This window comes from Anopheles bellator, chromosome 1 (genome assembly GCF_943735745.2).
Source record: "Anopheles bellator chromosome 1, idAnoBellAS_SP24_06.2, whole genome shotgun sequence".
NCBI lineage: Eukaryota > Metazoa > Arthropoda > Insecta > Diptera > Culicidae > Anopheles > Anopheles bellator.
This window is the reverse complement of record NC_071285.1, coordinates 3,898,878-3,912,148: the sequence shown is the minus strand read 5'-3', so window position 1 is coordinate 3,912,148 and position 13,271 is coordinate 3,898,878. Positions and strand designations below refer to the sequence as shown.

Here is a 13,271-nt window from a genome sequence, read left to right as displayed (position 1 = left end):
AAAGTTTATAAGGAATCTTCGCCGTTCAATTAGTACATTAAAAGAAGGGTTTTTTTAGTTTAAACGTGGTCGTACTAGCCTTCAAGACGAACCACGTCAAAAACGCCAAAAAAACAGACACAACACCTGAAATCGTAGAAAAATTACAAAATATCGTATTGGAAAATCCTCGAATTACTGATAGGGATTTAGTATAAGGCGCTGTCATCTCATTGAGCAGTTTAACCAATATTTTGACTGAAATATTGGAACATTGGAACAATGCACCAGGTCGCAAGAGCAATTTGAAAAGGGCAAAAATCCATGAATTAAAGTTCGAATTGTTGGAGTATCCAGCGTATTCAGCCGTTTTGGCCCCTAGCGACTTCCATCTGTTTCCATAGCCCAAAAAAAATCATGCGCCGAAATCGTTTTCGAAAATCTGAATAACAAAGTGTTGTTCTCTGAACAACCCAGTATAAATTAATCGACAAACGTTACCACCTGACGTTCCTCGAAGAGGCCATTTAGTGTTAAGAAATAGGGAAAAATCATGTCTTAAAATTGGGGTGTCTTAAAAGGGTATTAAACGGTCACGCCCTCAGAGGTCCTCTGGGAGGTAACACTACAAATGGCTGTTGTTAACAAACTACCAGGCTAACGGCCCTCAAACTTGTCCTCTTTACGGCTTAACCTTTCCGTCCCTAACTTCCTCTTTGACGGACTTTATTTCACTCAGCACATGGATCTGTACATCGGTTCACCACTTTGTTTAACTTGATCTTTTATTTGTTTCACTAATTTATTAAATTTCTTCCACCGCCGACGGACCACCGCCAATTGGATTCTCACGGCGGATCCACCCGGGACGAGACAAACATGTTCCCGCCCGGTTTTTGTCTGGTAACATTTTCAAAGTGAAGATCTTTCACGACGATCGTCGCAGATGTTTGGCACCTTAAGCCGCGCTGGCAATGTTTGCTTTCATTCGCTTCGGCCCCCCGGCGGGGAGTATACATAATTCATGCGCACGGCTTATGCTCAGCGAACCCGAACGTTGGCCGCGCGGTGGAGTTTTATTTATTGTGCGTTTGTTAGAGTCGCATCGCGCCGCGATTTGGCAAACTTCTTGTGAGGTGAGATGAGTATGGCAAATAAACGGGCCACTAAGGGGCCGCCTTTGAATGGGGCAGAACCTTCTCGACCTCGAGCTGTTGTGTGCCTTGAAGATGTGCGCGCCGTTAGTTTTTAATCTCGCCCGACGGTTCCGAACTGGAGCGCGCTTCTGAAGTGGTCCGTATGCAAGTGATTGGCAAACAATGTCCAGCGTTGATTGTGCGTCGTCCTCGTTGTCGGTCGATCATGTGGCTTAAGGAGCGATTCAAACGGCATCGTCATGCAGGCCCATTCCGGTGATCGTTAATATCGTCCACTGCGTCCGGTGTGGACACCATCTGGTGTCGCCCGGAGAATGCAAATTATGGTTACGATCCGCTCCGGTGGGTCAATGTCATATTCGACCAACATCTGGCACGGTGTGGGTGCGCACACCGAGTGGGCTTATGAATGTGAATTTTAATCAACCCGAGGGCGCACCCAATGTTTATGGACCCTACGCGCTATACGGTGTTAAAATATCCCAAACGGAACTGGTGAGAATTCGTAGCCCTCCCTGATCGTAATGCTTACTCATTGATCAACTCCTGAGTCTTATCAGCGCACGCCCCGCGTCTTTCAACGCGGCATGTCAGGACGTTTCATAACAACTCGCGCCGCTCCGTGGGGTGTGAATGAACGCCGATAGCTTCATTGAAGAAAACCTGTCCGAGATAAGGAGATCGGCCCATGGACCACCGTCCGGGACCAGAGGTGTTGATGGAGATCCTTTCAATCGCGCCGCTCATAATTTTATGCGGTCCGATGATGTCAGCACGGGCACGCGTGGACAGTTGCCAAAGGCACAGCACACCCCTCACGTCCGGCGGTTGTTATTTGTTTTCCCAGGAAACGGAGGCGGATCGTGATCAGGCGCGCGGCACCAACAACGGAGCGATCGCCCGCTAGACTTCCTATTTATAATTCTGCACGTTGTCGGTTCGATTTTGCAAAACAACACAAGGGAACGGAACGTTGCACAATCGCTTATCGCGACCCCCCGCCGCCGTTGGTCATCGGGACGCGATCGATGCAACTGCATCACCGACGAAGTGCACTTTTTGCGACGCGCATATTCTGTTTATGTGCCGTGGCCGCCTGCCCTCTTGAGGGCAGCAGCGATCGTGTCTTGATCGGTTGTTCTGTTGGTGTCCGTCATCTTCATCTTCTCAACATCGGCAAGCTACTTTCGTCCGTCCGACTCGTGGTGTGTTGATCCTTGAGAGAGACAGAGAGACAGAGAGAGAGAGTGCGATCGAGAGACACGAACGTGTCTTAAAATAAAACCCCAACGATCGTCGGAAAGGAGACGGAGGTTTTTCGGAGGTGCGGCGCGGAATCGATGACATCATGCTGTGTGGAGATGCTGCTGCATTAGAAACAGAGCACCACGGGGGACCGCCACGCTGGGGTTATTGGTTGGCCCGTTTAGGGACCCGTGGGTCTGGGAAGAATTCTGCAAGCTATGTGCTGAGCGCACAGCGGACGTCTTGATTTATGACGGCCCTTCTGGGCTCCATTTCGGCGTCAAACGAACGGGGTACTTCTGGGAAGGTTTCCTTAGGCAGCGGAATTCTGCAGAGGATTCCGGTTGATGTTTCTTCGGATTCTCCGAAGTAATTCGGCAGAATGCTCACCATTCCGGGGGTGCCACCACCGGCTGTGACAAATTGGGGGCTGTGATTCGTCGTTGCTGACGACCCCTCAAACAGCGGACAGCGAGTTAGTGTCGGCCATCGACCATCTTCGGAACACCAAACACAATGGCCACTTCCTGGGTTGGTGGCCGTGTGCGGCTCCAAATCAGGGTGCATTGGTGGTCGTCCTCCAAGAGACACGGTCATAAAGTTAACGAAAAAGGAGCGACCGAATGCACCGAAGGGCGCGCAATAAATTACGGCCGTGTCGTTCGATCGGCCGGGTGCATCTACGGTGGAAATAGAATCAGTGAAAGGAAGTGCTTGGCTTGGTGGGGCTAGGGTTTTAATTCACCGCGCTAAGGACCACCGGGTTAGGGAATTCGGGACTTTGTCGTGGATCCGCTTAAAATGTCAAACGCTTCGCGTTCCTCACATTCACTTTAAACAATTTTTAATGCCGTGTGTTTAGCGTGTGTCTTGGGCGCTGGAAAAAGAAACCTCCTAATTAAGTATTCACCGCAAGCCGAGCACCGGCGTAGGGTCAGTCAGTGGAGCATCATTGTATGGTAATTCGGGAACAGCGCGGTTCGAGCTTATGCTCGTCCGAAGATTGAAGCATATTCTCGCAAGCCAGCGAGGTGACGTAATTTGACACGGTTCGGCCGTTCGCGTCATTCCGATTGACTTACAGCTTGCAGGTTTTTTAGAAGTTCTATTTCAACGAGGCCGGTCGGCAGAAGCTGTTACTTTCACCAAGGGCCCGCGGAATCCATTAGCTTAGCAAACATACTTTCCGGCATCCTGGAGCTCGCTCCCCTGCGTTTTAAAGTTCTCCGTCCGGACGTGCAGCGAACCACAACCCACAGGTGGGAGCCCCCCCCGCCCGGCTGATGGATGGTGGAAGCCGATCAATCTACATAATGCTCCCGTGTGTGCGCTCCCGACCCGCGCCATACGATGACCTGGATTCGAATGGGTCGTAAAGTATCGAGTTCGTGAGCGCAATAAAAGTGGGATTTTCAAGCCGCGCAGAGAGGAGGGAACGGGGACGAACCCACTAGAAAATGGTGGAAAACGATGGCAGCATAAACACGGGACGCGCGGGACCCAACCCATGCCCGGTCCGGCCCAGCAGCTGGCAGCTCTTTCATTGGGTTCTAGCGATAACCTTTAGCTCCAGCGTCTCACTGCCTCTCGCTATTGCCTTATTTGCCGGACACTTATGGACATTATTTCACCGCACAACGCACGGCCGGAATCGGTTTCTGTCTACCGGCAGCGCCAATTGCGGGTGACATCATTTGCCGGATCATTTACTCGAGACCAGCCCGTCTGCCGAGGGGGAGCTGCTCTGAAAGCAGGGGGAAAGTAATGAAAATGCATTGCCACGTTCTCCACAGTTTCTTACCTCCCGGGCCAGGCCGGGATCCGGGATATCTTCACGTTTTCCGTGCACTTGTGCAGCGCAAAGTAGCGTAAATATTTACACTTCATATACACTACCAGCCAAGTGGCCGTTCGGAAGCGGCACTAAGGAGCTATTTCGGAAGCACTTTTTTCGGGAAGGGTGGCCTCCCGACGGAGAACGCGAATTGTGCAACAATCCGTGAAACTATGTCAGCAGAGGTAGCTCCCGAAGATGGTTGGTTGCGTGGTTAATGATGACGGTTGATCAATGGCTACTTGATCGGAGAACCGATTCGTAAACCGGTCGAGCACCGATTGAGAACAATCAAAGCACCCTATGGGGCGGTTGAGGGCATGAAAAATGTCAGTCCACAAATTTTGTTAGTGTAAATCGTTTTGCGTACTTCGTTGGGAGTTTGCCAAAAAATTAAAAAAAGTGTTGTAGTATCCGAGCAATGTCCGGGACGAAATTCCCCTACGATAACTAACAGGGGAGTAAACTTACACCGACGGTACAGAGTCTAAAAGTCCAATCGCTAATCTGCCCGCCGATGGGTGTTTATTTATTCAGTGCGAACCCCCGTATTATCACGCTCCGCGGGAAAATGGTCATAAAAACCGACCACCCCCCGGCGTCGGATGATGATGCAACATGGGAGTAGGATCGACCGCAGCATCACCATTACCCCATGGCGGGCGCCTTCATTAAATCATGCGTATCGACAACGATTGCCGCCCAAAAGCGTTGCTATGGCCGGGGTGTGGGATTTCACACGCCATCCGAGGCCGTAGTAGGCGCAGGCGAACAGATTAATTGAGTGAAATATTATTGAAATTGATATTCAATTCACTCACGCGCGCCAGTCTCACCGGTGATGGCCGTCGTTGTCCCGCGGGGTGTTAGTCATAATTCCCGTAATAGTTCAACGGGCGTGCCGTGTTTCTAAAAATACGCTAATACTCCGTATGTTTTATGCTCTCCCGGCTTGGAGCTCCAGGGTAGAGATCGGCCAGCGAAACATTTACCTACAGCTCAACAGGCAGACTAATTGGGACCGCATGTCCGTGGCACGTGTGCGTAGTTCTTATCTCCCGGTGTGGAGCTCCAATCGATCACCACCAGGAGCGACCGATCGGTCGGTCGGCGTGTTGTGTCGTGAAAATTAGTTCCAAAATTAACCTCCCACCGTGGGGCCACTCGCACTTTGCGCTGATAATTGGCCACGAAAACCCTGGCGAACGGCGACAGATCCAACGGCCAGGTTTATTTTTATCGCCATCCGCAAGTGGCAGCTGTTCGGGGAGCTCTCATCATCGGTGTCGGTCTACTTGCAGCGCCGTGGCTGGACCCAGCAGCACTGCAAACGGCCCTGGCCCCGGGCTGGGTGGTTTCCGAATAGCCAATTCCATTCCGGTGCTGTCATCGCGCTCCACACTGTCGTGCCATTCCATTAGCTACCGATGGCCATTAGGTAGCCGACAGGCGTGTGCTACTCGGTCAAACGGCTACACCCAGGCCATTAAAAACGTACCACAATCTGTGTTCTCAGCGAACCACGGCACCCAAGTCCTGCCCTTCGAACACGGGACGACCACCGGCCAAAGGAACGCTGTTTATATTTTATTTACTTTCTTCCAATTTCCGACCGTTGCTCGGTCTCGGCGGGCAGTGATTTGACGACGACACGCGGGACACGGGTTTTGATTAGATTACCGGTCGCCCATTTACTAGGTTAGGTTAACAAACGCCACCGAGCGCCGGTGGCTTCCGTATCCTGCGAAGTGTGAGAGACGTAAAGTCCAGAGTGCAAATCGTGGCCACACGCGAAAATGAGCCCCATCGCCGGCGAAGCATCGTTTCCAGCGTTTATGGGCCACACGGACACAGCGCACCAGGAGTGAACCCGTAAAGTGTTAGTGTTTAATTAAACTCAACATCGTCCGGTGCGACAGGCAACCAAAACCAGGGATATCCCTGAGCCGGTAGTTGGGAATCGATCGAAACTCCTGCGAAGGACGCGGCAGGACGCCGTAATCTAGTCGTCAACATGGGTGCGCCACCTGCCAAGAAGCCGCTGGTCAACAGGAACCTAATATCTTTGAAGATTGTCCTCTTTCTCTTCTACGGAGGTAAGTTCCCGTGCTCGTGCCCGGGCCGCGCTCGTAGGAGAAAAGCTTTAAAGTGTCCTTCGTTTCAGCCTTGGGATGTCTGCATCCGTATCTGCAGAAGCACATGACCCTGACCGGGTTGAACTACTACGAATCGCACCTGGTGACACTGATTGCGCCACTGGTGGCGATCCTGGGACCGCTGATTATCGCCCCGCTCGTCGATCGACTCGCCGGCCGCTCGGGGTCCTCGTTCGGCAAGCGATTGCGTCTGCTGGCCTCACTCTGTATGATCCTCTCGGTGGTCCTCTACTCGGTGCTGTTTTTCGTCGTGCCGCGCGTCGAACGGGAAGAGTCCAGCCGGTCGATGGTGAGCTTCGCCTGTGACTACGATGGTGCCATCATCTTCCAGCAGCGCTGCAGCGAGGAGCGAACCTGCTACCAGTGGAAACGAGAAAAGGTACGTCACTGAACGAGGAGGGAGACCGATTGGATTAACACGCGCCCCCCGTTTCAGATTGGCCACCTGACGCTCACGAACTGCTCGTACACCTGCCAGAAGCCGGTCGAGTTCGAGAACCTGAACCACCCGTACACGAAGGGTCTGGTGCTGCCTTCGTCCACCGAGAGCTCGGTCGAGGACGAGGACTACGATCTGAGCGATGAGCCACTGCCGGCACCGGAAAACTTCAAACTGCAGCCACGGGTCGAGGTGGACAACACCCCAATCCCGGTGCCACACATTTGCGAGCACAAGGGGGACCGCGAACGGGAACTCTGCCATGCGTACACCTCGGCCGCGACCTCCCTCAAGCTGGCCACGGTTCTGCGGAGCGCGGTGAACGAGGAGAACGAGACGCACAGTGCCGAGTGGTGCCGCTACCCGCTCGACGGGTTCTCCTGCGAGATCCCCGAGAAGCAGATCACCTGGATGAAGCTCCTGACGAACTCGTCGAACTGTACGCCTAAAGTGGAGTGCGAAGTGAGCGATCCGTACGACGATGAAGAGAGCGTCCTGTCCGAGAGTGTTTGCATGAAAGTAAGCCGGACTCCTGCGCGTGCCTTAACCGCATCATCTAACAGTCTGCTCTCATCCCCCCTTTACAGATTGTCGGTGACCCGGAGTTGACGTTCTGGTCGTACCTGGTGCTCCGGTCGCTGGGCGATGCGTTCCTGTTGGCCGTCATTGTGCTGCTGAATGCGGCCACCATCATCGCGACCCGGGAAACTTCCAGTGGACGGGGAGACTTTGGTCGGCAGATTGTGTGGGGTGCGATCGGGTGGGCCATCTCGTACTTTGCCCTCGGCTGGTTCCTCGAAACGTACTACGGGTACGTGGGGCTGGCCCTGCTGGCCGCCCTCGTGCTGCTGGTGTCTTCCGGTATGCCACTGACCCCGCCGGAGATGTGGTGGCACACAAAGTGCGGTATGGTGGCCATCCCCATGTCAGCCATCCGTCGGTACGGACCCGAAACGGCCGGACTCTGTCTGGTGACGCTCATCCTCGGAACCTTCTGGGCCGTGCTGGACAACTACGAAGGGGTGCTGGTCAAGACGTACGATATTCACCCGCTGGCCGAGGACTACTACGGGGAGGTGTGGAGCGCGTTCATCGTCCTCGGGGCCCTGCTAATGATCCCGGCCCTGTGGTACGCGGAGAAGATTGTGGATTTTTGCGGTCACTCGAACATACTGATCTCCGCCATCACGACGTTCATCCTGCGCTTTTCGCTGCTCGCCTCCACCGACGTCACCTGGTGGCGCGTGGTGATCGACTTCCTCTACCCGGTGACGCTCGGGCTCACCTGGCTCACGATCGTGTTCTACATGCGGCACATCATTCCGCGCCGGGTCATCACCACCGGCCAGGCACTCCCAGTGATCTTCCACTTCTGCTTGGGCCGCTTCCTCGGGGCACTGATCGGAATGTGGACCAACATCGAGCACCTGATCGTAACCTTCCAGGCGTTGGCCATCACCGCGTGCGTCATTTCGGTCATCTACTTCCTGCTCTACCACCTCGTCCTAGCGCCACGCTGTGCCGCTCGGCTGCACCACGAACCGTCCGCCACCGCGCTCCACATCACTGGCCCGGAGGGAAACGCCAACGGACAGCAGCAGCAGCAGCAGGGACCGGCACAAGGACAGCAGCAGCCAGTGCAGACGAACGGAAGCTACCAGCCGCTGCGAATCTATCACAACTATCGCGGGCGCAAGGGACACTTCCGTTACTAAACGGCCAACGGCCGGGGGCGCAACTGTTCCCTCCCCTCTCTCTCGCTCTGCGATTCCTTCCTAGTCCAGTGTCCGTTCAGTGCAGGCAGGCTGACGGACCTCCTAGCGCACCTTCGTTCGATCGACACTCTCGATTGTGAAACCAAACGTCCTTATTGAAAGTCCGCGGAGAGCGATCATTCTGCACAACCCGTCCCCTCCCCATTCGACTAACGACTAACAACGACAGTATCGATTGTTTTCTGTTTTCCTTCGCCGATTCAAATGAACGCATCCAACAGACTTACTATTTATTGGACCGCCGGATCCCGAAACGCAAGTCCTGTTGGATTCTAGGTTAGTGTAGTTAAAATACGAACCCTCCAGTCCCTTTTCCCTCTCTCGACAAGCATCGTATCCTGCGGTACACCACCGGCAGTGTTTTACGATGGCGGTGTCTATGGTTAAGTAATCTAAATTCACTATTTCGACGACGCTAAATCTAGCGATCCTTTGAGGGGTCCCCTTAACTAACGAGAGAAACGAAACGTTTACGACCATTAAATGGAAAGCGATCCAATAAGCCAGCAAAGCCCAATCAAAACCACAGCTCCCGGTACATGTTACATGCCTGAATCTCTCTCTCTCTCTCTTAGTGATAGAACGACGGACAGATGATACCAACGGCACGCGTGCCTTCTCTATTTACTCTCGTCTGCAATCCGTGAACACAAAAGTAACAATATTAACCTACTGTACTCTACTCGCACCCAAACTCAGAGCTCCACCGCGATTGTGCAAAAACTCGCCTTAACCACACGGACCCCACACACGGTGCTAATGGGATGTCCGCTGTCCGCAAATGTCTTTAGCCGTAAGTGCAGCAGAAGCGCCTTGAGCAGGAGAACGAATTGTTAACCTGAGGCAAGCGAGTCTATTACTCCTGTCGCCGTCGCCGCCGCCGCCGAACCAGCAGCCGCAGCACGCAAGTGACCGCCCGCGCCCTGGGCTGGTTTGTGTTCTTTCTTTTTGCAGCTATTAATGTTGACACTACATATATATATAGAGAGAGCGACACAACATAGTTCATATTTGTAAATAAATTTAAGCAATACCGAAAAAGCGGAAGAACTTTTGGGGCCAGTTTGCCGCCAAGACGGGTCCAATCGGTTTGTTTATTGTTTCTCCGCGAACGGAAACTCACCTTTGTTTTGCTCATCAGCCCCGGAAGCCACTTCCCGGACAGCGATTCCCCGGCGATGCTGCGAGTGGAGTGCTGCCGGCAGCGTTGATTGATGCCACGAGCCGGAGCCGCCGCCAATTCGTTAGCAGCTCGGTAATGGGAGACCCCGACCGGATCAGACTGGACAATCCATGTTACGATACGACACACCGGGTAAGATGCGGCTCGAAGAGCGATCGCCAGCGTGAGTGACCAAGCGTCTCCATCGGTGTGCGAGGACACTCAGCCGCCCGCTATTGATAGATCGCGCGATCGCGTGTGTGAGTGGGCGCTGAGAGTGCCGCTGTGGCGCTGATTCTTTCCCGACGGCCCGACGGTCCGAGAATAGGTTCGTCGGTGGCCCGTTCAGTCCGTTCGGAACTTTCTCCGCGGTGGTCTGAACCCCCAGGCGAGTGGTGCGTGCGTTTGTGGCTGCCAAACGCGGCCAGTTCGGCCAGCAGCAAAGCTGTTAACCTTTTTCCAGTCGAGCTTACGTATCAAATCGGGCGGGCGAAACGTGTGAGTGTGTTTGTGTGCCCCGTGTATCCGAAGGTTAGCGCCAAGATCCCTGGGCTGGCTGGTGTCTTTTAGTCCGATTCCGGGTCGGGTCGGGTCGATTCGATGCGGTATCCGGTTCAGGTTGGTTCCGAGGGTGCCGCCGCGGATGTGCCGGACGATAGCGAGCGAGCAGCGAGTGTTACCCGTCCGTGGTGCTAGGGGTTATTTTTACTCACTCCGTCGTCGGCGCGGCCGAGAACGGAACGGATATTCGCGTGAATGGGAAAAGTACACATTCGTGCTGACACCTGTCAAAGCGCAACCGGAACCGCTGGCATAGGAGTGCATCGGATAGGAGAGCCCTCCACAGGTGGCCTTGGTGCATCATTTAGTTGATTGCAGTCCTCCGGGCTTCGGTAGTGTCACGGAGTTGGTCGGTGGTCGGATTTACGTAAAGAGAGAGAGAGGGAGAGGATCGCACAGTGGAATCCTCGGCCCGAAAAGGCGAGAGAAAGAGAGCCGATCCACTGCCTCCGCCGCGCGGCCGCCGATCGTGTGTGCGATAAAATTAAAAATCGAAACCGCGCGCGCCTGGCCAGATGAAAAAAAAGGGAAACAGAACGAACTGTCCCCGGTGCAGAGACAGAGCGAAGGAAATTCGAACCGACCGCGCTGTTGCGTTCGCCGATGATCTAACCCCATGCAGCGGGCAGCCGCAGGGTCTCCTATTTTGATCCTCCGAGAGCGCGAAGGACGCGGACACGTGGATTGCACAGTGGTGATGATGCACGGAGCACGGAGAACGGATTTATTGCCGGCCTTAGGCGGCCCCCACTTTGCTGACGATCTGTTGAAAAGCATCCCGAAACCCGATCATCGCCGTGATGCGACGCACTTGATCATGGCTAGAATGTATCTAATGTTCCGTTTCTTCGCTTGAGCCCACGATGATTGCTAAATTGTAGAAAATTGATAATTTTAGAAGCGTGTAGGCCGTCGTCGTCGTCGTCGAACGGCGGAACAAGCGGAAAAGCGGCCCCTGAATGGGCTCGCGGTGCAAGGTCTAGTGGCCGAGTGGCCGATCTCTATACAGTTTATGAGCCGTTTTTTTTTATTTTACGCCACCACACACTCTAAAGGTGCCCCGATTCTTCCACCCACCATGAGCTGCTTGATTCATTTGCAAATTCCATTGCCAATGGCACTCTGCCCGCTCCACTCGAAGAAATGGACCCCGACGCCGATGCCGCTGTCTGGCCAACAACGCGGAGGGCAGCGAAAAGCGTGTGCCAATTGGGTGCCGCTTGAAGGTGGCAAATGCAAATTGATGGCCGCGACCGGCGCGACAACCGATCCGATCTCCTGGTGCTGTTGAGGTGCACCGGATAGGGATCATCAAATGTGGGGTTGCATCACGCGTGTAATGTATGCATGTTGTTGTTGTGTGGTGATAATTCGCTTGCCATCCGGTGGTGGAATGTCCAAACATTAAAATGCGGTGAGATGAGCTTTCCTGCTCGCTAAAGGCTTCTCACTTGGTCGGCTGCTTTGATTGCCCGGCAAAGGATGGAACCTTTTTGGCATTTGGTTTGAAACAAAGTAGACAGCGCTCCTGAAACGCAGTGCGTAAAAAAGTCGATTCGCCATTTTTTTTTTCACTGGTGTTCTATTATTCTGTGCCGTGCTTTGAAGCAAAGATTTGTCATTTAGTGAACGACGTGAACGAAAAAGAAAACGATTAAAAGGATCCACTTCGTGGTCTTTGAGAGGCGGATTAAAAAATGGCGCGCGGGACACGCTGACATGGCCGACACTTGACACCTCATTTAATTACGCGTGTTGCGAATTCTAATTTTCTCTTGCCGCAAATGGCCGACCAGAGTTTTAGGTGGGAACAGTGTATGGTAAGTTAGCACAGCGGGACCAGCGCACCAGCAAGCAGTAGCCGGGGCACCGACCGGCACCGGGCCGGGCCATGGAGGAACGGAAGCCGTTTTTCGAGGCCAAACACTGCCTCTCGCTGAAATGTGTCCTTTTTCTGTTCTACGGAGGTACGGCCACGAGCGGGGCTCACATTCGATCCTTCCCTTGCCGATCTAACACGCCGCGTCGTTCGCTTTGTTCCAGGTTTGGGATGCATCTATCCCTTCCTGCAGTCGAACATGGCCAAGAAGGGGTTCGCCTACGATGAGATCTATTCGATCTCGGTGATCATACCGCTGGCCGCGCTCCTGGGTCCCCTGGTGTTCGCGCTGCTCGCGGACAAGTGGGCCACCGGAAACGCGTTCGCCTACGGCAAACGGCTGCGCATCCTGACGGCCGTCACCCTGATCGCGTCGATCGTGCTGTACGTGCTGCTAATGTTCGCCGTGGCCCGGACACCACCGCCGGAAGTGTGCCAGCCGCAGGCGAGCTTCCTGTGCAACCGGAAGGGGGCCTTCATTGTGCAAGAAAAGTGCTCCGATGGTGGCGTGTGCCACGATTGGGACGCGGAGAAGGTAAGATCTAGGGGCACGGTCGAGTCCGGTACATTTGTTCACGGACGTGTGCGTTTTGCAGAGTGGATTGCTGACGCTGGAGAACTGCACGTACCGGTGTCAGGGTGAGGCGCAGTTCGAGAGCAACTGTTACGCCCGGCAGGCCAAGTCGGCCCAGCTGGCGGCGTGGATTCGGGAGAAGGAAGAGGAGCAGGACGATGGCACGGTGCTGGACCTGGGCAGTGGCCAGGGAACGGCCGAGCGTGACTCGGACGGCGACGGCATCCCGGATAGCGTGGACAATGATGATGATAACGATGGCATCCCGGACGTGAACGATCCGGACTCGAGCAATGATCTCGACGGGGACGGTATCCCGAACGAGCTCGATCTGGACGACGATAACGATGGGGTGCCGGATGACGTGGACAATGATGATGATAACGATGGGATTCCGGACGATCAGGATGTGGACGATGATAACGATGGGATTCCGGATACGTTGGAGGGCAAAGCGCGAACCAACGATCTGGACGGGGACGGTATCCCGAATGATCAGGATCCGGATGA

The 13,271-nt window shown here is 54.2% G+C and overlaps 2 protein-coding genes across 3 annotated transcripts in view; both read left to right on the top strand.

Annotated features, from left to right (window-relative positions):
* The first annotated feature begins 5,882 nt into the window (after positions 1–5,882).
* Positions 5,883–9,654, top strand: LOC131216256 (uncharacterized). The gene is made up of 4 exons (XM_058210703.1): positions 5,883–6,311; positions 6,380–6,750; positions 6,808–7,329; positions 7,398–9,654. Exons 1-4 carry the CDS (start codon positions 6,230–6,232, stop codon positions 8,523–8,525), a joined length of 2,103 nt encoding a protein of 700 aa, XP_058066686.1. The 5' UTR covers positions 5,883–6,229; the 3' UTR covers positions 8,526–9,654.
* Positions 9,655–10,111: 457 nt separating this feature from the next.
* The window catches only part of LOC131206092 (uncharacterized), a 5,237-nt gene continuing 2,077 nt past the window's right edge, over positions 10,112–13,271 (top strand). For both annotated transcript variants that reach the window (XM_058198497.1, XM_058198489.1), the window contains exons 1-4: positions 10,112–10,365; positions 12,105–12,275; positions 12,352–12,722; positions 12,784–13,271. The exon at positions 12,784–13,271 is cut by the window's right edge and continues 467 nt beyond it. In XM_058198497.1, coding sequence (XP_058054480.1) covers positions 12,200–12,275; positions 12,352–12,722; positions 12,784–13,271 — 935 coding nt within the window. In that variant the 5' untranslated portion in view covers positions 10,112–10,365; positions 12,105–12,199. The remainder of the gene's footprint in view (positions 10,366–12,104; positions 12,276–12,351; positions 12,723–12,783) is intronic.